The sequence below is a fragment of the Momordica charantia genome, assembly GCF_013281855.1.
Source record: "Momordica charantia cultivar OHB3-1 chromosome 9 unlocalized genomic scaffold, Mcharantia_2.0 BLBB01000009.1, whole genome shotgun sequence".
Lineage (NCBI taxonomy): Eukaryota > Viridiplantae > Streptophyta > Magnoliopsida > Cucurbitales > Cucurbitaceae > Momordica > Momordica charantia.
In genome coordinates this window covers 29,990,707-30,011,353 of record NW_028275167.1, presented here as the reverse complement: position 1 = coordinate 30,011,353, position 20,647 = coordinate 29,990,707, and the positions used below count along the sequence as shown (strand labels likewise).

At 35.7% G+C, this 20,647-nt stretch overlaps 3 protein-coding genes and 1 pseudogene across 3 annotated transcripts; 3 read left to right on the top strand and 1 right to left on the bottom strand.

Moving 5' to 3' along the window:
- The first annotated feature begins 1,665 nt into the window (after positions 1 to 1,665).
- Positions 1,666 to 3,750, top strand: LOC111019232 (Ribosomal L32p protein family). The gene is made up of 3 exons (XM_022295581.2): positions 1,666 to 2,008; positions 2,504 to 2,577; positions 3,400 to 3,750. The coding sequence occupies exons 1-3, from the start codon at positions 1,748 to 1,750 to the stop codon at positions 3,485 to 3,487; spliced, it is 423 nt and encodes a 140-aa protein (XP_022151273.1). The 5' UTR covers positions 1,666 to 1,747; the 3' UTR covers positions 3,488 to 3,750.
- A 980-nt stretch (positions 3,751 to 4,730) lies between these two features.
- LOC111019097 (EXS (ERD1/XPR1/SYG1) family protein) lies at positions 4,731 to 9,869 on the top strand. The gene is given in 15 exon segments (XM_088117512.1): positions 4,731 to 4,896; positions 5,021 to 6,008; positions 6,011 to 6,062; positions 6,167 to 6,215; positions 6,354 to 6,425; positions 6,789 to 6,918; positions 7,071 to 7,191; positions 7,299 to 7,516; positions 7,519 to 7,556; positions 7,693 to 7,797; positions 7,880 to 7,924; positions 8,011 to 8,160; positions 8,695 to 8,973; positions 9,055 to 9,191; positions 9,368 to 9,869. Coding segments are annotated over 14 exon segments (2,310 nt in total). The 5' UTR covers positions 4,731 to 4,896; positions 5,021 to 5,197; the 3' UTR covers positions 9,471 to 9,869.
- A 451-nt stretch (positions 9,870 to 10,320) lies between these two features.
- Positions 10,321 to 11,332, top strand: LOC111019093 (uncharacterized; annotated as a pseudogene).
- Positions 11,333 to 13,385: 2,053 nt separating this feature from the next.
- LOC111019089 (phosphate transporter PHO1 homolog 3) lies at positions 13,386 to 19,650 on the bottom strand. The gene is made up of 14 exons (XM_022295375.2): positions 19,321 to 19,650; positions 18,844 to 19,224; positions 17,597 to 17,981; positions 17,194 to 17,242; positions 17,017 to 17,088; positions 16,263 to 16,392; positions 16,045 to 16,165; positions 15,694 to 15,952; positions 15,500 to 15,604; positions 15,270 to 15,314; positions 15,013 to 15,162; positions 14,640 to 14,918; positions 14,411 to 14,547; positions 13,386 to 14,312 (listed from the first exon to the last, which is right to left on the bottom strand). The coding sequence occupies exons 1-14, from the start codon at positions 19,592 to 19,594 to the stop codon at positions 14,213 to 14,215; spliced, it is 2,487 nt and encodes an 828-aa protein (XP_022151067.1). The 5' UTR covers positions 19,595 to 19,650; the 3' UTR covers positions 13,386 to 14,212.
- Between the last annotated feature and the right edge of the window lie 997 nt (positions 19,651 to 20,647).

The window sequence follows — 20,647 nt, the reverse complement described above, 5'->3', positions numbered from 1 at the left end:
TTGATTTATTTTAGTAGACACATGAACTCCTAATTTCTTGATAAAAAATAGGTGTCAATTATTCCTGAGTTAAGTCCATATTATAAATTTAGGTGTCCGAATCTTGAATAATGTATCTTAAATTCTAAAAAAATGACATAGGTGGGGCTTGACAAGTGATAAGGACAGAAAAAGGGATCGCCAATCAATCAATTGATTGGTACTGAAAATTGTTGGATACCATTGGGACAAATAAGTTTGTTCAAGACTTAACGAGAAGTGGGTATTGGTGTTTGGTGGGAAGAGGAGTTCTACTGCCTGCCAGAATATGAGAAACAGCCAAAGGGGAAACCTTGTTTTATACAGCTAACGGTGTAAAACTAACCATACATACTGTGTAATATTTTGTAACATACTTCTAATTCTCAAGATATAATCACGTTTGGTATCTATTTCTTCTTTCTTATTATTTCTTTTATGTTTGGTAATGTTTTCGTTCCTTGATTCTGTTTCCTTATTTTTAATGTAGAAAAATAGAATTGCATGACCCGACATCTATAGACTCAAATAATATCAAAACTAACGGGAACCAAAAATAAAAAAATTTGTTTTTGCTGTTTTAAAATTTTTACAAAATTTGAGAATATTTCTAAAAAAAAAGTTAAAAAACAAATATAATTAGATACCAAATGCCTGTACTTCTTAATAAAATTGAAAACAATAAACAATAAATAGGAACGTTATCAAATGGGCTATTTGGTAACCGTTTATTGTAACCTGCTCTCTTCGATTTTTTGATTAAAAATGAGTAAAAAGTTTTATATGAAATTTAAGCTTTCAAATGGAATGTTGAAGTTTTTATGTTATTTTTGTTTTGTTTATATATATTATGTATTTTAAAATAAAAAATGAATATTTATATCTATGTTATAGGAAAAGAAGATCTCGAAATAGGAATAAAAAACATGATTTTGTTATTTAAAAAACATGAGTAAGGAGAGGCATTAACAACCCATGCTTATGTTTAACCATAAATGAGAATGCTGCTGAATGTTTTTTTTTAATCAAGGCTAAATGTTTCATGAAAATTTTCTCATTGTCATTTTTTAAGCGATTCAATAAATAAATAAATAAATATATATATATATATATATATATAATATAACTAAATAAAAAACTTTATTCATCAACGACACATATTTAATCGCTTATAATGATAAACCATTTTGTCATAGAGATAGAACTAAAACTTCGAAATATCTTTTTTAGTACAATGTTTAAAGATAATGATTCAAACTCACAAGCTCATTAAACCAGGTTCATGTTTTCATTAGAAAAACTTTGAAAATCATATACACCAAATTAAAAAAAAATATTACGTAAACTAACGTACTTGAACTTTTGAAAACCATACATAGTCAAACCTTCATTAAGGTTAAAGTTTCAATTCAATCGCTCTCACATTTGTGTAAGAAGATCACAGGCAATAAATTAGTTAACCTAAAAATAATACACACAATATTTAATAATAATAAATTGGTTTGTTTTTTCAGTATTCTCATGATGTTGAAAATGTTCCTGATGCCGGGCTTTGGGCTCTTGGACCGAACTATGTGATCCAATTCTGTTGCCGGCCCATTGACCCGGCCCAAGGTCAAAACGACACCATCGATTCGTGTTGGGCATTTCCATTCCTAAACCCCGTCGGCTTCTTAGTCCGATTTCCACCGCCAGATACTAAAATCAGTACGGGCACAAGCTCGCAGCTATGGCGTTGAGGATTATGAGGGCGGTTGAGGGTCAGACATGTTCGATGCTAGGGCTCAAGGCGATGGCTAATGTTTTACCCCATTTTTCGCCGTTATCTGGGATCATGGACCGAAAGGATTCTACGCCGCCGCTGGTTCTGCCGGAGTTTAACCATGAATCTGATAGCGATAGGATCGGCAACTGCAGTAGTGTGGGATTTGGCTTCCCTAGTTTATCTTTTTCCGGGTCCATGGAGCTCATGGCTGTTCCTAAGAGGAAGGTATTGGATTCCCCCGTCCTTTTTTTTTTCCAAAGCATCAAACACGTTGAAGGTACTATTCCTACAATAGAATCTTAAGCAATTTGAACCTAGTGGAAAATGTAGAACCTTAAAAATGGACATTGCTTATATTTGTGGGATATGTAAGCTGTTATTCGATTGTGCTTTAAGAGAATTGTTCGGAACTTTATTTTTGTTCTGTTTCTGAGGTCAGTGCTTGATATCGTATGGTACTTGGCAGCAGTGATTATTTCTATTCTAATATGATAAGCACTGTGACGATTATGTGGTTTTAGAGTCCATAGATTTTCTTTTGGACTTGAAATTCTTGTAGCTCATCCATGTGTATATCTGAATGTATGACAATATTTACATGTTTGTTTGAAACATTAGTCTAGGGCTACGCTGGGTTTTCAGACTTCCTATTCTAAACTCGTTATTGTCTGGATTTTATTGGAAAATTTGAGGAAGCAATTCGTGGCCAATGTTTTGCAGGTTTCTCCACATAAAAGAGGCATAAGAAATGGCCCAAAAGCTCTAAAACCTATTCCAGTTATAATTCGGTGCAAGTAAGATTCTCCCTGCTCTTCCCTTACGAACTAGTTTCCAACGTTGCTTTTAGCTTATGGGGAAGTTAATCTGCTCAGATTTTGTTGATTGTGATACTGAAACATGATCAATCCAGTGATTGCATATATGATTGTATTGGGAAGCTGTGTTTTCACGAAAGCTGAACTAACCTGCTTATGATTTTGTAATTTTTTGCTTCATATCGGATGTATTCCTCTATGATTGTCAAGTTCTCGCAATTTGTTAGCCAGTGTAGTTCAGGTCACTGAATAGACTAATTGGATATCTCTAATTAGCATTTGACTTTTGAGTTTTGAGGTCAAGTGTTAGGGAAGACTGATGTCTGTGATGTAGTTTTACAAGAAAGGAAAAATGAAATAAGCTATTGTCAAAGGATGCCAATGGGCTATATGATAGCTAGCGAAAGTTTGAATAGTTTTTTTTGCATATGCTGAAGAGTTACTACATGTTCATAGTTTAGGGAATTGCATTTATTCCTTATCTTCGATTGACTAATTTTTTTGGGAAGTGATTTTTCCCCCTAATTCCACAAGGTCCTATGTATCCACTGTTTTTTTTTTCCTCCCAAGTTTGTCATCAAAGATGATGCATTACATCAATTTCGCCTTCTAACCATATGAAAAATATCCGGTTCATCTGGAAAGAACAAAATATTCAAAATACGATGATTTGACTCATGTAGGCATCTTGTATTGTGATAAAGTCGGCCCATAACGTCTGTGATGGTGTAAAATGCTTATTGTCTTGAGAAATTTTCTTGGTTTGTGCATATTCTTTGGCTGACTCTGTTCATATTGCAGGAGTTGTGGTAAAGTCAAGCTGCCTCACTTCTATTGTTGCAGTGGAGACAGAGGGAGGACGGGGGAGCAGGACAACTCAACCAGATGAGCCAACGCAGGGCTAACCCCATAGAATCTTCCCCCATTATTGGGAGCTACAGCTTCTTTTTGGATATTCTTGTTCATTAGGTTCTTTAAACTTTGCTGCTCTCCCCTTTTCTAGAAGGACGCTCATTGTATGGTAGATTCAAGATTCTAAGCCTTCAATATGTTATAACCATCAATTAGCTTTTGAGCTCATCCTTGCTTTGTACTTCACCAGCAGACTTCAGTATCTTTTGCTTTCCCAATAAAAAAAGTTAATTCCGATCCGATTGAAGACTTCAGATGAGGATGCCTGTGATTGCCATGGTGACAATGGCTTTAAGTGCCGAAAAAATTTATCATACGACTCTAGTGCCAGCGATTGCCATGGTGACAATGTATGTATCTTGCCATAGTGACAATGTATGTATCTTCCCACCGTCACTCAACCCTGGGCTGTCGCTGCCCTGTCCCATGGCTGACATTGATGAAAATGTGGACAAATGTGGATGTGGCTTATCGTGTCAAAAAAATTTCTCATACTACTCTAGTATAGATACTATTGTCATTTATTGTATGCCACGGTGGTATTATTTAAAAATGACCAATTGGGTCACACCCCAAATTAACCAGCAACGCCATGTTATGAAACTTATTTTTTAACCATCATTAACTTTTGAAAGATAACATGCAATGTAAATCATAGTCCTTTATACAACTACAATTCCTACACTTAATACAAATATACAACGTACCAAGCTGGATACTAGCCCACACATTTTACAAAGATTCTGAGATTCTGAAGTCAAACTATATATGTACATATAAAGGATGAAAGTTCAATTAGTTAGTTAATTAAAGAAAAATCTACACTAAAACCAGTCTCTATAATGGGTATAAGAAACAGAACTCACAAATGTACCATTTGAATTCTGTTTCTCCACAATAAATTTTCAATCAATCTCTATAATACTTTACTAAATCTTCAGTCTATGGACTATGATATTCACAATCCTTCCAGCTTTAGGAACTTCTTCTCACAAGAGTTCCATTTGTTTTTCTCTCCCCTTCTCCCTGTGAGTTTCTGTTTCTTTCCACTCCCAGCCATCACATTGATCTCAGAGTATTTTTCCTTTAAAAAACCTCCTTAGCCACCTGTCAATTTCTAGGAACATATTCCCCATGCACAATGTTCCACTCATCACTTGTATCAAATTCAGCTGAAATTTCCCTTCTTTTCCTCCATTTTTCCTGAACTTGAGGAGGCCACCTGTCAACTTAAAACAAACCCACTTACACCTCACCTCTCTCTCATTAAAATTTCGGCTGTAAATTTTTTCTCTTTTGGTTGAAGACTTGGAGAACAATACGAGCTAGATTCTGGGGAAGAGAAGGCTTTGGGTTTGAAATGAGAAATAAAGGAAGTTGAACAGGGTAAGTTAAATTATTTGGTTTTCATGTTCTTTTGATAACTTTATGATGTTCCTCAGCTCAGCAATGAGTTGTAGATTGTTAGGAAAACTTACAACTAACAGTTGGTCCTCCTTTTCTGCTGAAGACTTGAATTTGCGGACTGATTTTGAGTCTCTGTACTAAACAAGATGGGAAAAAAATACAAAATTCCCCACACACATATATCATAAGGCTTGTTTAGCAGCCTTCTAGTTTGAGACTCTACTTTTTACATGGTAGAGGAATAGGAAGAGCTTGAGTGGCATTTAAAGAAACACCAAGGATGAAATTTGAGAATGAATTCAAGAAACAAATGGTGCCTGAATGGACGGACAATTATATGGATTATAATGGCCTCAAAAGGTTATTGCGTGAAATTTCCTGCCAGAAACAGATTAACAAGTCTAAAGCATCCTCTGGCCACTCAAAAAAGAAGCCAAAAATTGACAGCAAATGTAGTGAATTAGCCTCTCAACCAAGAAACAAGGATATTGAGAACCAAGTGGCCGGAGATATTGACAAATCACGGCAACATGTTTCCACACAACTGAAGTTCCGTGATATATCAGAGATTGAGGTGACCTTTTTTAGAAAACTTGATGAAGAGCTCAACAAGGTCAATTCCTTCTACAAGGAGAATATAGAGGCTGTAACTGAAGAAGCAAGTGTTCTAAATAAACAAATGGAAACTTTGATGGCATTGCATACGGCTTGCCCTTCAGGTACATGGATGCTTTACTTATATGAAGGTCAATCTATGAGATACACTGAACTTTTGATGGTAAGTTTTATAACCTAATGTTTATTTGAAGGAAGCGCGCAGAAGGATTCAGCAGTTGAAGTGGATACTAATCATAAACATGAGCCAAGAGGGTCTAATTGGGGTTCAGAACTGGATCAAGTTCACACAGCAGTATGTAGCAATGAATATGTAGAAGAAATGACAGCAAAGGACGACAACCAATATGCTCTAGAAATTCTTAAGCATGTGCAAGTCCGCTCACGTAAATCCATAGTGAAAGGTATTTTCAAGAATTCTAAAGAGGGCGACTTGGATGTCAATAAAGATGACCAAAGAAAGATTGAAGAACAGTTGAAAAGGCATATGCTGAATTTTACCAGAAGCTTCATTTGTTAAAGCAATACAGGTATACGGAATGCTTCAATGAAGATTGCATAATTACCATATGCTGTTATTTGTGTAATTAAACCATTCATCATGTGTTTATACTCTTGAAATTGGATGAACCAGTTTTATGAACCTGTCAGCATTTGCGAGAATCATGAAAAAGTATGAGAAGGTCTGGCATTGAATCAGTAGCAGTATATTTATTTTAATTCTTGGATTATCTTTTACAAAGTAGAGTAATATTTCTTAAGTTCCAGATATTTATATGATCTATATTCGTGGTTACTTTTCCTGCTTGATTTGGGTACAGATTTCATCAAAGACGGCAGCCAGGTCATACATGGAAATCGTGGATGATTCATATCTTGGAAGTTCTGATGAGGTATTATTTTAGTGTTGTTAACATTATTTTATATCTTCGAGTTCTCAGCAAATGATGCAGGCTTCTAATAGCGTATGAATATGATTCTATTCATATAATGGTTGATATTGATGGAAATTTGTTGGCCTTGTCCACTACAACACGGCTGATTTACTTCAAATTCAATTAGTCAGCATTTACCAATGATCATTAAAACGTTCTCCAGACATCATGGATGCAGTTCAATTTGGTCTTGCATCTTCATAACTGATTAATTTTTCCAGCGCTCATCTTTGTAAACCTTTGACCAAAATGTGATATTCGCCTCCGACTTCTTCTTTATCTTATTATGTTCCAGTTGATGTTGGTTTGTTTTTGAACTAGGTAGCTGATCTCATGAAAATGGTGGAAATTACCTTCATCAAGAACTTTTCAAACTCAAACTATAAAGAAGGTATGAAGCTTTTGAAGCCAAAAACTAAAAGAGAAAAACACAGCGTGACATTTTCTTCAGGTGATTCTGTTTTCCTTCTCAAGCTCTCGCTTAAAACAGAAGCAGACATTAACAGAAGTCTGAACTATTTTGTTTTCAAGGGTAGCGTTGATAATCATGTTTGCAATTCCCCAGACTCATTGATTAGATTCATTTCCTTACCTTATTTTCAGGTTTCCTATCTGGTTGCACAGTGGCACTACTTGCAGCAACTATTTTGAAAATAGTATCTCAAAAATTGATGGAGAGGGAAGATGGCACTCATTATATGGAGAATATATTTCCACTTTACAGGTAGTTATAGTGTCCTATAGTTTATACACGTATCTACCGATAGATACTAGTATGTAGCTCCACTCCACCAGAAGTTTTCTTTGAGATGCTACTGGTTTATCTTGCAGTCTATTTGGCTATATGGTCCTACATGTGCTCATATATGCAGCAGACTTACACTTCTGGAGACGTTGTCGAGTTAACTATCCGTTTATCTTTGGTTCCAAGCGAGGAACTGAATTAGGTTGTCAAGGGGTTTTCCTGCTTGGTTCTGGTCTTGCAGTACTTGCAACAGCCAGCTTCCTGGCAAGCTTATACTTGGACCAGGACCACAGTACTCGAAAGTATAGACAGAAGCAGAGAAGGTTCCTTTAGGCACAATAGCAGTAAGATCACTGGAACATATAAAATTACTGCGTACCAATTTTATTTACAACTTCCATAAATATACTATAGTTTCCCTTTCTCCCAATGCCTCTTTGTACAATATTCTCTGTGTCAGTAGTTTCTTCCTTTGTGCAGCTTATTCTTCTCGTCATCTTTTGCCCATTCAACATTCTATACAAGTCGAGCAGTTTTTTCTTTTTCCGTTGTATTTTACGCTGTATATGTGCTCCTCTGTGCAAGGTAATAAAATTGAGATGAGTCAAATCGTTGATAAGTAACTGACAAAGCTGAGATTATGCTGCTCTTGACGACTCTCTTGCAGGTTAGGTTTCCTGATTATTTCTTGGCAGATCAGCTTACTAGTCAGGTTCTACATTTAAATAATTTCTCGGTATGATGAAAGATTGTTGTTAACTTTTTTGTAATTGAGTTCTTTGCTGCTAATGATTTCAGGTCCAAGCTTCACGATGTATAGTGCTGTATATTTGCTATTATGGTTTAGGAGAATACTCGAGGAAGCAAGACAAGTGCCACACACGTGGCGTCTACAACACGCTCTCCTTCATTATTGCTGTTGTACCATTTTGGCTGCGGTTCTTACAGGCATGATATGACATTCTTTTGCTTATTGTGGTTATTTAGTAACTTCAACAGTGATTCTTTTTTGTCAAAGTTAGTAAAAATATATATATACAAGATCTTACATTCTTTTGCTTATTGTGGTTATTTTAGTAACTTCAACAGTGATTCATTTTGTCAAAGTTAGTAAACAAAAAATTTAAAACAAAGTTAGTAACAAAAACTAGAATAAGTTAAGCTGACCAGTGCTGTTGTTTCTTATGCTGTTTCGTCGTAACCAGATATGTACTTATGTTTCATAGGAACTTTATGGCTGAAATTGATCAAACTTGTGCAATATTTGCTGATGTTTTTTATTGAGACCTTGATTTGTTTCATATACTTTCAACACCTTGAGCGGAAAATATTAGCCTTCAGTTTTATTTCTACTTCCCAGAAGAGATTCAGTTAAGTTGCAAATGGTTATCTCACATTCTGATATCCTCAATCATCAATTCATTTTCATGCATACGCAAATGCGTAAAAAGCAATTAACAAAAGTGGTGTGTGGTTATGTAGTGCATCCGTTGATTAGTTGAAGAAAAAGATGCAATGCACGGCTGCAATGCTTTGAAATACCTATCGACGATTGTTGCAGTCCTTATTAGAACTGCTTTTGAACTAAGAAAGGGAGTTACCTCGATGGTGTTAGCCTTGATTAGCTCAGCAGTTGCCATGTTGATCAATACATACTGGGACATTGTTGTTGACTGGGGACTTCTACGAAAGCACTCAAAGAACAAGTACTTGAGAGACCGACTTTTAGTGGCGAACAAGCGCATCTATTTTGCAGCCATGGTAAGTCAGCTCGAGCAGATCGTTTACGCTCTCTGCCCTTGACTAAACTAATCCAATATATTTCTGTGGGATTTTGCATAGATATTGAATATACTATTGAGAATTGCTTGGATACAATTGGTGTTAACATTCAACTTGCACTCGTTTCAAAAGGTTGCAGCCACTGCATTGATATCTTGCTTGGAAATCGTTCGCCGCGGTCTCTGGAACTTCTTCAGGTAATTATTTCCTATTGCTACAAAAGCCTGTCCTCAACATTTTAGATCAAATTGAAATCTTGTCTTGAAGCCATGTGAGCTGAATTCTGAAACATATAGAGCAGCACAATGTTTTGGTTTTGGCCTTGATTTTAAGTTGACATTGAAGGTTCCATAACAATTATGCATTTGATCAGTTTGGAAAACGAGCATCTGAACAACGTCAATAAGTATCGATCCTTCAAGTCGGTTCCACTTCCGTTCAGCTACTTCGACGATGATACTGACAAGGACGATTGAGAGAAGAGACAGAAGAAGAGGAGAAAAGAAAATTGAAGTTAGAGACTTCATATGCCATGGTACTTGTCAACTTAAGGCACAAGCAAAGCCTTTGTCATTACATTTTTACTTCTTAACAAAGGGTAGTTGAGGGGTTTATTTTTATTTATATTTTTAATACAGAGAGAACATTACATTATAAAAGGATTGATTATGCGAAGCTTCCTATTAAAAATTTATAATGTTACAAACAAAAAAGAAATAGAGGAAAAAATGGCATAAGTTGCAAATATTAGAGGCTATGAGTGGCAAGAAATAATCTTGGTGGGAGATTTTGTATAATTTTCTTCTTTTTAAGTACAACGCGGTGGGGTGAGAATCGAATTCATACTTCACTTTCACTATATTTACATTTGTCAAAGGGACGCTTTCAAACAATTTTATATTTGATATATCACTAATATACTTAATTTGATGCCAACATGAGTTTAGCTCAACGATAATTTGTCATATACTTGATATATCAATAATATACCTAATTTGATGCAAACATGAACTTAGCTCAACGGTAGTTTGTTTTTGACTATTTATTAATATAATAGACATGATATGAATATCGATATCTTATACTATTTGAGTGCTTCAATTTTTAAACCTTCCATTATAAATTATAAATTTTTACATATTTTTCTTAAAAAAATTTTGTAATATAAACCAAAAGTCTATTTTGAAATCCGATATTTGAGCTGTAATTATTTAAATTTTATGGATCAAAACAAGTTAAGTTCACACCAAGTAAAATTACAGTTTTTCCTATTTTTCTGAAACTTTATTAAATTTGTAGTCAGCTCAGCTCCCAATTCCCATCTTTGACCTTCGTTTTAACTTCCGCCACAAGGAAGGGGAAAAAGGGGAATCCCTGTGGCCTGTACTCATTTCATTTCATTATTCCAGAGGGTTTTGGCTTTTTGGGGTTTAAGCCGGCGGTGAAACCACAAACAATTCCGCCTCAGAATCTAACGCCGCCGCCACTTACAGAGTCAGCTGCGAATCCGACGACTCCTCCGGCACCCACAAGGATGTCCACTTCGGAGTCGAAACTCCAAGCCTCAGAATCAAACGCCGCCCCTCTAAAACCCTTGAGGATCAAGCCCCAATTGGTTCTAACATTGTCCAAGAAGAAAAAAATTCCGCGGAGTCTGGAAAGATACCCGAGAGCGGGGGTGATGATGAAGGAGGGGAGGATCTAGCGGAGGAGGAAGAGGAGGAGGAGGGGGAGTGTGGGTTTTGCTTGTTCATGAAAGGGGGCGGTTGCAGAGATAGCTTCATGGATTGGGAGAAGTGCATTGAGGAGGCGGAGAAGAACAAGGAGGATATTGTGGAGAAGTGCTTTGAAGTGACTGGGGCTCTGAAGAAGTGTATGGAGGCTCATGCGGATTATTACGCGCCGATTCTCAAGGCCGAGAAAGTGGCAGAGGAGGAGGCGATTATCGAATTGGAGAAGGAACTGGCTTCAAATGCTACGCAGCAAAATACGAATTCCAGAGGCCCGGAGGTAAATGTGGGTTCCGAGAATTCAGAAGAACAGAAGGCTTCTGCTGGTGGTAAGTGAATTTGGTTGCTGCTCGTTAGATCTGATTTCTGAGGCGGAAAGCATTACTTTTTTGGAGTATTTTAGTTTTAATCTCTCTTTTAGCAGTCTGTGGAAGATATCTTCCTTGAACTTTTTGTCTTAGTACACCGATAGATGATAGTCTATTTCGAAGTATCATAGGAAAGGAGAGTTCTTACCTTATACCACTTTTTTATTTAATTCAAATTTCTGAATAATTGTTCTTGTCACTATTGGCTAATATCATTTTTTCAAGAATCATCTTCCCTAATGCTTTCTTTGTCATTTAGATAGAGGCTCCATTTGAATTCTCCCTTCCAACTATAGTTGGAAAGGTTGGCAAAATATCATTACCTATCAACTATAATGTGTGATCCTTTTTTTCCCTTTTAGAAACTTTCTGGGTTATATGTATGAAAATTGTGTGGTCTAACTTTTCATTTGGACTTTGTTGCAAACTAATCTGATGATTTGTTGGTGTCCTGTTTGTGGCGTGGAAATTAAGTCTCACCGAGTGTGTTTGAAGGCCAACCATACTTTGCGATTTAGAATTATAAATAACTCGGTTATAAGTTCTGCTTTCATGTTATTTATGGTTGTCACATGTGAAAGGTCGTTACTGTTAGGCCATTTTCAAATTAAACCATTGGTTTGTCCTTTCTCCTTTGGGGCAAATGATTCGAATTTTTTGTCTGGAGCAAATATTGGCTGCTATGAGAATATGGTGTATGATTCAGTATAGGATCTTTCTAATCCTTCTTCATATTACTTGAACACACCTGGGATATAGATATGGGACTTTTAGTAGCTTTGTTGATATTTCATAATGGCCATATACCTAGAATTTAATATCTTACGAGTTTCTTTGGCAACCAAATATAGACTATATAGTATGATTATGTGGTTGTCTCATGATATTTGTTAAGGTATGTTTAAGCTAGCTTGAACATCCACATATATGAAAGAAAGTAGCTTTCGTGATCTGCTTAGTCCATTTTGTTATGGTTAATGATGGTTCTTATCTAAAAAGGTGATAGATAATGATAGTGCCTTGTAGACTTTATACAAATGAATGTAAAAATTCTTCATTCTGATATTATTGTGATTACATCTTAATGACAAGTATTGAACTTATAAGACAACAGAATATTAAATAAAATCAGGGAAAGCTTGACCAAGAATTTCCCTTATTTTTCCTCTTTCAAGGGTAACTGGAGTTTGGGATTTGGACCTTGCATGTTTACTTAAACGATTTAATCTATTGCCAATTAGGCTGTTACTATGAATTATATCAAGAGGAATTATGTTTAATTAGCATAGAACCAGTACTATTTGTTGTGTGAGTGAGATCAAATTTACCAGATGGGGAACTTTCCTGATTGCTCAGAAAAGATCTACATGGGCATACTCTCTTTCAAACTTGCAAGATGGATCAGTCAACTTTATCGTTACTTCCAAATTTTGTCTTTCAAATTCTTGGGATATTAGAGGTGGATATTAATGATATGGACCATAGTAAGCCAGTGTTTTTGTTCCCGAAGCAATAGCAGTGCCCCACAAATACCTTGAGGTGTATCATAGGGTTTGCTTTGATGCATTGCAGTCTAATATTTTATTTCAGATGTATATTGAAGATAGGTGCAATAATCTCGAGTCTTGAGGTCCATCCTATGCTATTTTTTAAGGATGCTTTGAGATGGATGGTGATGATCTAAGGTTATTGAACTATTCAATGGAAAGCTTTGAGTCGTAAATTGATGGCATGCAGATGCAAATGTGCTCGTGGTTTTTACTTCAGCTGTAGATCACAGGTCCTGCATGTAAATGCTGATATTGCTCTTTAGGCTCCTCATAACACATTCTTTGAGGCTGTGTGTATTTGTTTGTAAACTTTTTTTTGGGTAAGAAACATTTTATTAAGAACAAAAGAGCAGTACAACCTACGGACAAGGGTCAAGGCAGCCCCCTCCGAAAAGCAAGCTAATCACAAAAAAACTTTCCAATCTTGTAAAATCAAGGAGAGGCTACAATTACAAAAGAATTTCGTATTTCTTGTGCACCACCAAGAAGCTAAAACCTGCACACTATTACAAAAAGAATCTCATGACTCAGAATTATCTTCAAAGGGGCGTGAATTCCTTTCCAGCCAAATGTTCCATAAAAGAGCTCTAAAAGCACATTTCCACAAAACTCTAATCTTTCCTATGAAATGCCACCTGTAAAAACATTCTAAAATCCAGCCTTCCACATCTTTAGGCATGCAAATAGTGATGTCAAAACACTATTTGTTTGTAAACTTGGTATTATTTATCTGCAAAGTCCCATATGGAAAGGGTGATAGTGCTCTTCAGGTTCCTTGTCACATTTTTCTCCGGTTGAGAACTTGAGATCGTGTCATTGTGCATACTGCACGTGTGTGAAACTTGGTACGATTGAGCTCCAAAGCACAGATCTTTTACGATGAAAAAGGCTGATCACTCATTAGATAGGCTCCTAATAGAACGCTGTGGGTAATCTAATATATTATTTACCTTCTCAATTTTTTTTTCAAATCACTTTTTTTTTAGTACAACATGTAGGAGCGGGAAATTGAACTCATAACATCTTGATTTGAGATATATGTCAATTACTGTTGAGTTATGCTCGTTTTGGCTTTATTTACCTTCTCATTTGGGTAAATTATTTACAGCTCTACAATATAACATTTTCTTCTGAATTATTCTGAAGCTTGGTGCAATATGGTTGAATTACATCCTCTGCCATCTTTTATGATGCTTTTGAAATGGTTTATGAGATAAAATTACACTGTTGAACTGAATTCTTTGAGCCATTCTTGTGTGTATATGGGTAAGTGCCATGTGTGAAAGCCTGGTATTATTCCATTGGAATTGGAATTATGAGGAAATTAGAATAAGGATATTGGAACGATGTGTTACTTTATATATACCATGGCCTAGAGGTCTCAAGTTCGAACCTTTTGGTAAGCTTAATACCAAAAACCTTTGATGTATCTTGGGTCTGGGCCTTACAGATGCTCTTGGGTATAGGAGAGCAAAGCTCCGACTCCCAATTATACAAAAAATATATATATATATACCGTAAAAAATGTTTGTTAATGTTTAGAAACAATTGAACTAATGTATGTTGAACTTCAGTCATCTTTGTCATCATCTTCATCATAGTTGAAAGGCAGCGGTACAGATTTAAATGCTCGGTACTTTCCAACATTGTTCAGATGCTCATTCTCCAACCTAATTCAAAAGGCCAATGGATAAATCAATAAACCACTTAAGATTTCAGAAAGAAGTTGTACGATTCTTCCAGGTAGTTCAAGAAGAGAATGTCGTACCTGAAGAAATTCCATATGCCACGACGAATGATCTCGAGGCTGGCAACTATTGTAATCAAGCCTTGTGTGTGCAGGAAGGAGAACTGGAAATCCAACACAGTTTGCAGCCAAGCAAACCTCAGCAAAACATTCAAGACCTGCATTTGATCACAACTTGTTCAGAATACTTGAAAGAGTGTCCTGTGGATCATAACTTGTTTTTAGCAAAGAATCCCTCTGGGAAACTCACCATTGCCGCATAGTAAACACTATTGTGACCGACTAGAAGCTTATCTCGCAACCAGCGATTCTTCGAATGCCGTTGCAGGAGGCCCCAGTCGATGGCAATGTCCCAATATGTGCTGATGATGGCAGCCACAGCCGAGAAAACTGCAGCTACGATTTTCCAGCTTATTCCCTTATTCAGACTGTAAGCTGTCCTCAAGCAAACTGCTACTATTGTCAAGAAGTACTTCACACCATTATATCCCTGCATCGCGTCTTTTTCCTCGTACAGTCGCCTAAGACACTGTTTGAGTGAGAGACCAACAAAAGTTCTTCTGTTAGAGATAACTTTTACTGCTTAAAACGGAGCTGAAAGGTTTGGTAGATGAGATTCAAACCTGAAGGAGACGTGACCAGTATGGAATAACAGCAATGATGAAACTGAAAGTGTTGAATACAGTGTTTGTTCTACAAGTGTTTCGTCGATGCTTGTAATCTCCCCAACCGTAGTAGCAAATGTAGAATTCGAGGCTTCGAAGTGCTTGCACCTAAATCGATTTAGAGTATTTGTTTGAGGCTCTAAGCTATTGGTAATTGCTTGAATTGAAAAACCTTGTGGTATAAAGAAAGAAAAGCCTGATGTCATGTAACTAACCTGGCTGGTTAACTGATCTGCCAAGAAGAAATCCGGGAAGATGACCTGCAGAAAGAAGAAAAGTACCCAAAATTAGTCCAATATCAACATCCTGCAAGTTTATTCTCGTCATCGAGCATAGTTTAACGATCAAGGCATCAACAATCTATTGTATAAGTTGAAGAATCTCCACCGTAGAATTTGTAATGCTATATTCTCAAAAAGAAAAAGTCTATTCTCATTTTTCTTACCATGAAGAGGGGAGCACAGATACAATGATATAGAGTTCTCATGCAGAAGAAGCGACTCGAGCGATATAAGATGTTGAATGGACATAAGAAGACTGCAATCACAAGCTGCAAGCAGGAGAAACAGTACTACATTCTTAGGCTGAAGTTATTGGCTTTATGGCCAAATGAATAGATTTATGTGAGGCCAATCTTACAAGGAGCAAAACCAGAGGGAGAAGTTCAGTCACTGCTTGATATGGCTTCGTTTCAGGGTCCATCTCCATGTCGAGGTTCGAAAGAACACAGGCTAAAGCAAGAGCTGCCACAGCAAAACTGGGAAGCAGAACATCACGGTAGGACAACTCAGTTCCTTGCTTGAAGCCAAATATGAAGGAATAATTGACTTGGTATCGCCTCCAAAAGTATATATTTGCTGCATACATTAGCAAGTGCAAGACCACGAATCCAAACAAGCTGCATTCAATAAGCAGAGAAACGAGTTAAAATGACAGTTTCTACAGAAAAAACAAAATTCAGGAATGCTATCAAACGAGCTTTTAAGTTACCTGTAAAGGGGAAACATGGTTTCCATGTACTGAGTACCGCCTTCTTTGTCAAGTATATGTCGGGCTCGTGTAATAAAAATGAGGGCCACTACAAGAGCAATGGTGCAGCCAGCAAAGAAACCTGAAATATTTGTTCCAAAGTCGAACCAAACATCAATGAAGGGAATTCTTTGTATTGGAAAAATGTAAGAAATAAAGAGAATTCATGAGGGGCTTACCGACTGAAAATGTAGTTCTGTGTCTTTCTTTCTTAGCTTTGGGTCTCAAGATGTTCATTCCTTTGGTGCGATTAGCGTTGCAGAAGTGTTTGATAAATGCAGCTTCAACCCTCTCCATTAACTTGGAAACCTGGTTTAATTAATGCAAATAATGTTAGTTTAGAGCAAGCTCGAGATATTATTCCCACCTCTTTTTTTAATATTAAATCACAAATATGGGATGTAGAGATAAATTCACGATCTTTTAGAAAAGATAGAGATGTCAAACTATATTCCGAATATCGGTCATTATTATTAATTGGGATATGTCTTTTCACGTATTTTAAGATCAATTATTAAAATAATGACTTGAAAAATTACAAATCATATCCATCATTTGAGTATTTTTGAAGTTTATATTTTGACATGTTTTGTTTTACCTTTTTCCACATCAAAATTGGGCTGTTATGTTCAATGCAATGGTAGCATATTTATTCTTAAGGATAAAATAAGAAGAAAAAATTGACAAAGTAAAATCATGATTTTTGAAATTAAAAAGATTTGATTTTGAAAATTGTAGGCAATTATATATATATAATATAATTAATGTGTAGTAGGTGGAATGAAGTTGAGATAATTTTCACTCTCTTTGAATATCTTGTTTGAAAAAAATATGATTTAAATACATTCCATTCTATATTCTATCAATTAAAAATATTATGAGGTTTGGGATTTTGAAAATTCAAGGTAAAGATCACTAAATAAATATTCCAACCTCATCAGAACTTCCAAGATAAGAACTGTCCACCATCTTCATGTATGACTTTCCTGCATTTCTTGAAGTAATCTGCAGCCATCATTTTCACATAATATGGTCTCAAATTAGAGCTCCGAGCTCAAATATTATGCCTCTTATATAGCTCATAAAATAACATAGAATATAAATATTTACCTTATCATATTTCTTCATTATCTTCGAAAATGCCAAAGTATTCAGGAAGCTGTTTCAATCATAGCAAATTTAGACATATTTTCCACGTTACAATGAAGAAAAAAGAATATGTAAAATTATAAGTTTATATCATTAAATTTGTATCTATTAACTCCTCTACGTACTTTTAAAGATTCATAACGAGTAATTGAACTTTCAAAATTATGTTTATCTAATAGATATCATGTTAAAGATTTCACATTGAAAAAATAAATGACCTAACAATAGTTATAATAGACATAACTCTTCTCAATTGGTTTGGTTTTGAAATGGAACTCATAAATATTAATATAGTAACAGAGTTCAAAAGGTAGAAATTTACTCTCTAACAGTTGAAGAACAAAAAAGTATAAGCTTGAATTACCTGTAGCTCTTGAGTAGGCGAAGCTTGTGGTAAAAGACTACGAAAGCCTTCTTGAGCTGGTTCTCGATTCTGTTGAGATTTTCTTTGTTGAATTGAAGTTCAGAGTTCTTGGGGAAATTAAGAAGGCCTTTAATGGTGGAGCGAGGGGTCTCTAGAGTTGTGTTCATTTTCACATGATCCAGAAGTTCAAGTGGAGGTGGCCTATTGGCCTTCATCTTCGTTGCCATTGCCTTATCTTTTTCTTCTTCTTCAACCTTCCCTTTATTATTATTGTTTTCCTTATTCTTCTCACCATCTTTACTTAATGATTCAGAATGTAGTGGACCATTGTGGCTGGATCCACCTTCACCTTCTTCTATGGAATCCATGGCGATGTGAACCCTTCCTGCTCATAAATAATAACAATTTGTGTGTGTAAATGAAACCTGCTGCACATGTTAATGCTGGGTAATTTTCAAATTTATTGACACCCATCTCAGATTTAAACCATATCCTATTTATACATCGAAAAAGTAATCATCTTTTTCATGCAAATCTTTGTCATATTATATAGATTACCATTTCAAAGGTTATATATATATATATATATATATATATATATATATATATATATTCAATCTCAATCATTTCCTCCCTTTCCAGTTAATATTAGTAGGATCATTGGTTGGTTTTTGTGGTAACTTTCAAACCCACAAGAGGTTAGTGACCTTGTTATGGTGTATTTTTATTGCTTTATTTAAATAAGTGGGTCCTACTAAAATTTTTGAAAAACAATAGCACAGAATTTGAACAGTTAAAGTACAAGACGATTTGAATAAATTTAATTTATTATCTTTGGCATCGAGAAAGTAGTTAAAGAAATGATTTTAAATTTTGTGATTTGAAATCGAGAAATGATTTTAAATTTTTTATCTGTTTGGAACGATAATGATTTAAAACGAAATAGATTAGATTTCGATGTTCACAGAAAATGAAAAGAAAATAAATTTATTAATCAGAAATTAAGATTTGATAAGATTATATAGATAATTTACTTCGAAAGTCTATAAAATGCTGACCACGGCATGATTTTGAATTCCTTTCAAAATCCGAAGCATGGAACAGAGCATGCTGCTAGTAAAAAATTTGACAAACTTAAAAACAGAAAAAGAAAATAAACTAAGTTATAAAGTAAATCACACTAGCTAGGTAAAGTTTAAAGTTTTTTAGTTTACCAATAATTAACCCACACATTAAATAAAACTTACTGCTGGCCCGGACCCCAGATGGGGTGGAAGAAGACAAGGCAGCAGTTGAAACAGCAATGTCGGTGGCCAACCTTGTGATCTCCTCGGAGCGGTCGCCGGAGAAATCCCAAACGCCGTGAGGATTCTCCACTTTGATTCGGAAAGCAATCAAAGCATCCATTTGCTTGTTCAAGAGGGTGGCCTCCTTCACAACCTCCTCCACTTTTGACTTGTAGAATTTGTCTACTTTATTGAACTCTCGATCCAACGATCTAAAGTATACAAGTTCGTACTCTCCCCCTTCCTCGTCCGCCATTAGAAACGTCGTCTTGTACTTTCTTGTCCCGTCTCGGTTCACTGTGTTCACTAGAATCGCTTGTTCTTCCACATCTTGCGGTGAAGCTGCATGCACATTGAGAACACGAATAAAAGATTAAATTTTGGACAATATGAATATATTAAAACATAAGTCATTCGATTTAGTGGCAGTGTAAGAACCTGGACTTGTGGGGTTGCTGTTTTGGGCGTGGGAGTGGACGTGGCTGTGGGCGTGACCATGGCTGTGGCTGTGGCGGAGCGTGAGGCCGCTGAAGGCTCTGTAGAGAGTGAGGGTCCGTCGGAGTTGGCCGGAATGGGTGGAGGGGTGGTTCCGGGCGTGGGTTCGGTTGAAGCTATCGATTTGCTTCAGAAGGGACTTGAGAAAATCGTAGTCCATGTACGCTTCTCGCCACTCCGGGACCATCTGAGCCGTAAATTGCTTCCCAAACTTCATTTTTCGCAGCTGGTGATGATGTGTTGTGTTTTTATGAGGGGAAAATGATTTGCAGAGAGGATTACTGGGTATTTATAGATCAAATATTCCGAGTATGAAAGAGACATTTCAAAAGTTTGGTGGCGTTTTCTTTCTTTTGGTTTGATTTGTATTCACTGCAATATAATTTGTTTGTTTTGCCTCAAATTTCAAACCAAACAGTGGGAGGAAAATAACACGTCATGCAATACGGGGAGGGAGAAGAGAATAGAAACCAAGCAAATTTCTTTTACAAAAGGAAAATATTAATCAGTATCATTTTCGTTTCTAGTTTACTCGTTTCTAATAAGGAAAAATAGAATTTCATAGCCCTCCAATTACACCAATGGGTTCAAGAATATGAATAAACGAAATTTTTATTTCTGTTGTAACAAATTGAGTACGTGAACGAGAAACGAAACTTTTTTTCGTCGTTTCCAAAACTTCTATATAATTTTGAGAATATTCTAAAAAATAGAAACAATAAACATAAATAGTTGTTAAATAGTTAATAAAATTAGAAATGAGGAACAAGAAATGAAAACGTTATTAAACGAGTCATTTTGCTGCCCACCCACCATCATTAGAACAATTTTTATTGATGTTCACCACAAAACTAGTGCTCCAGTGATCTAAGTATTGCTCGATTTGAATCTCCAATTTCAAGAAGATTGAGGAATATATATTTTTACCGCTAAAGTATATGTTCGTCTTGATAATAAGAAAGCAAATTTGATTATAGGTTAAAATCTTCCCTCTAGACATGTGTAAAGTAAATCACATAAGGTTTATAAGCTTATTTTTTTCAAATAATCAAATTATAGAGACTAAAAAGAAATTTTTAATCTCATGCAACTGAGAAAAGATAAAACCAAACAAGAATCCAAAACATTGACTGATTTTTTTTTCCTTCCAAAAAAAGCATCCATTATGGAAGGATCAATAACACATAGACTATGTCAATCAGATAGATTAATCAAAGGAGCACAGTAAAAGATTTGTCTTCGACATATAGATTTGTGTTTGATTCTCGTT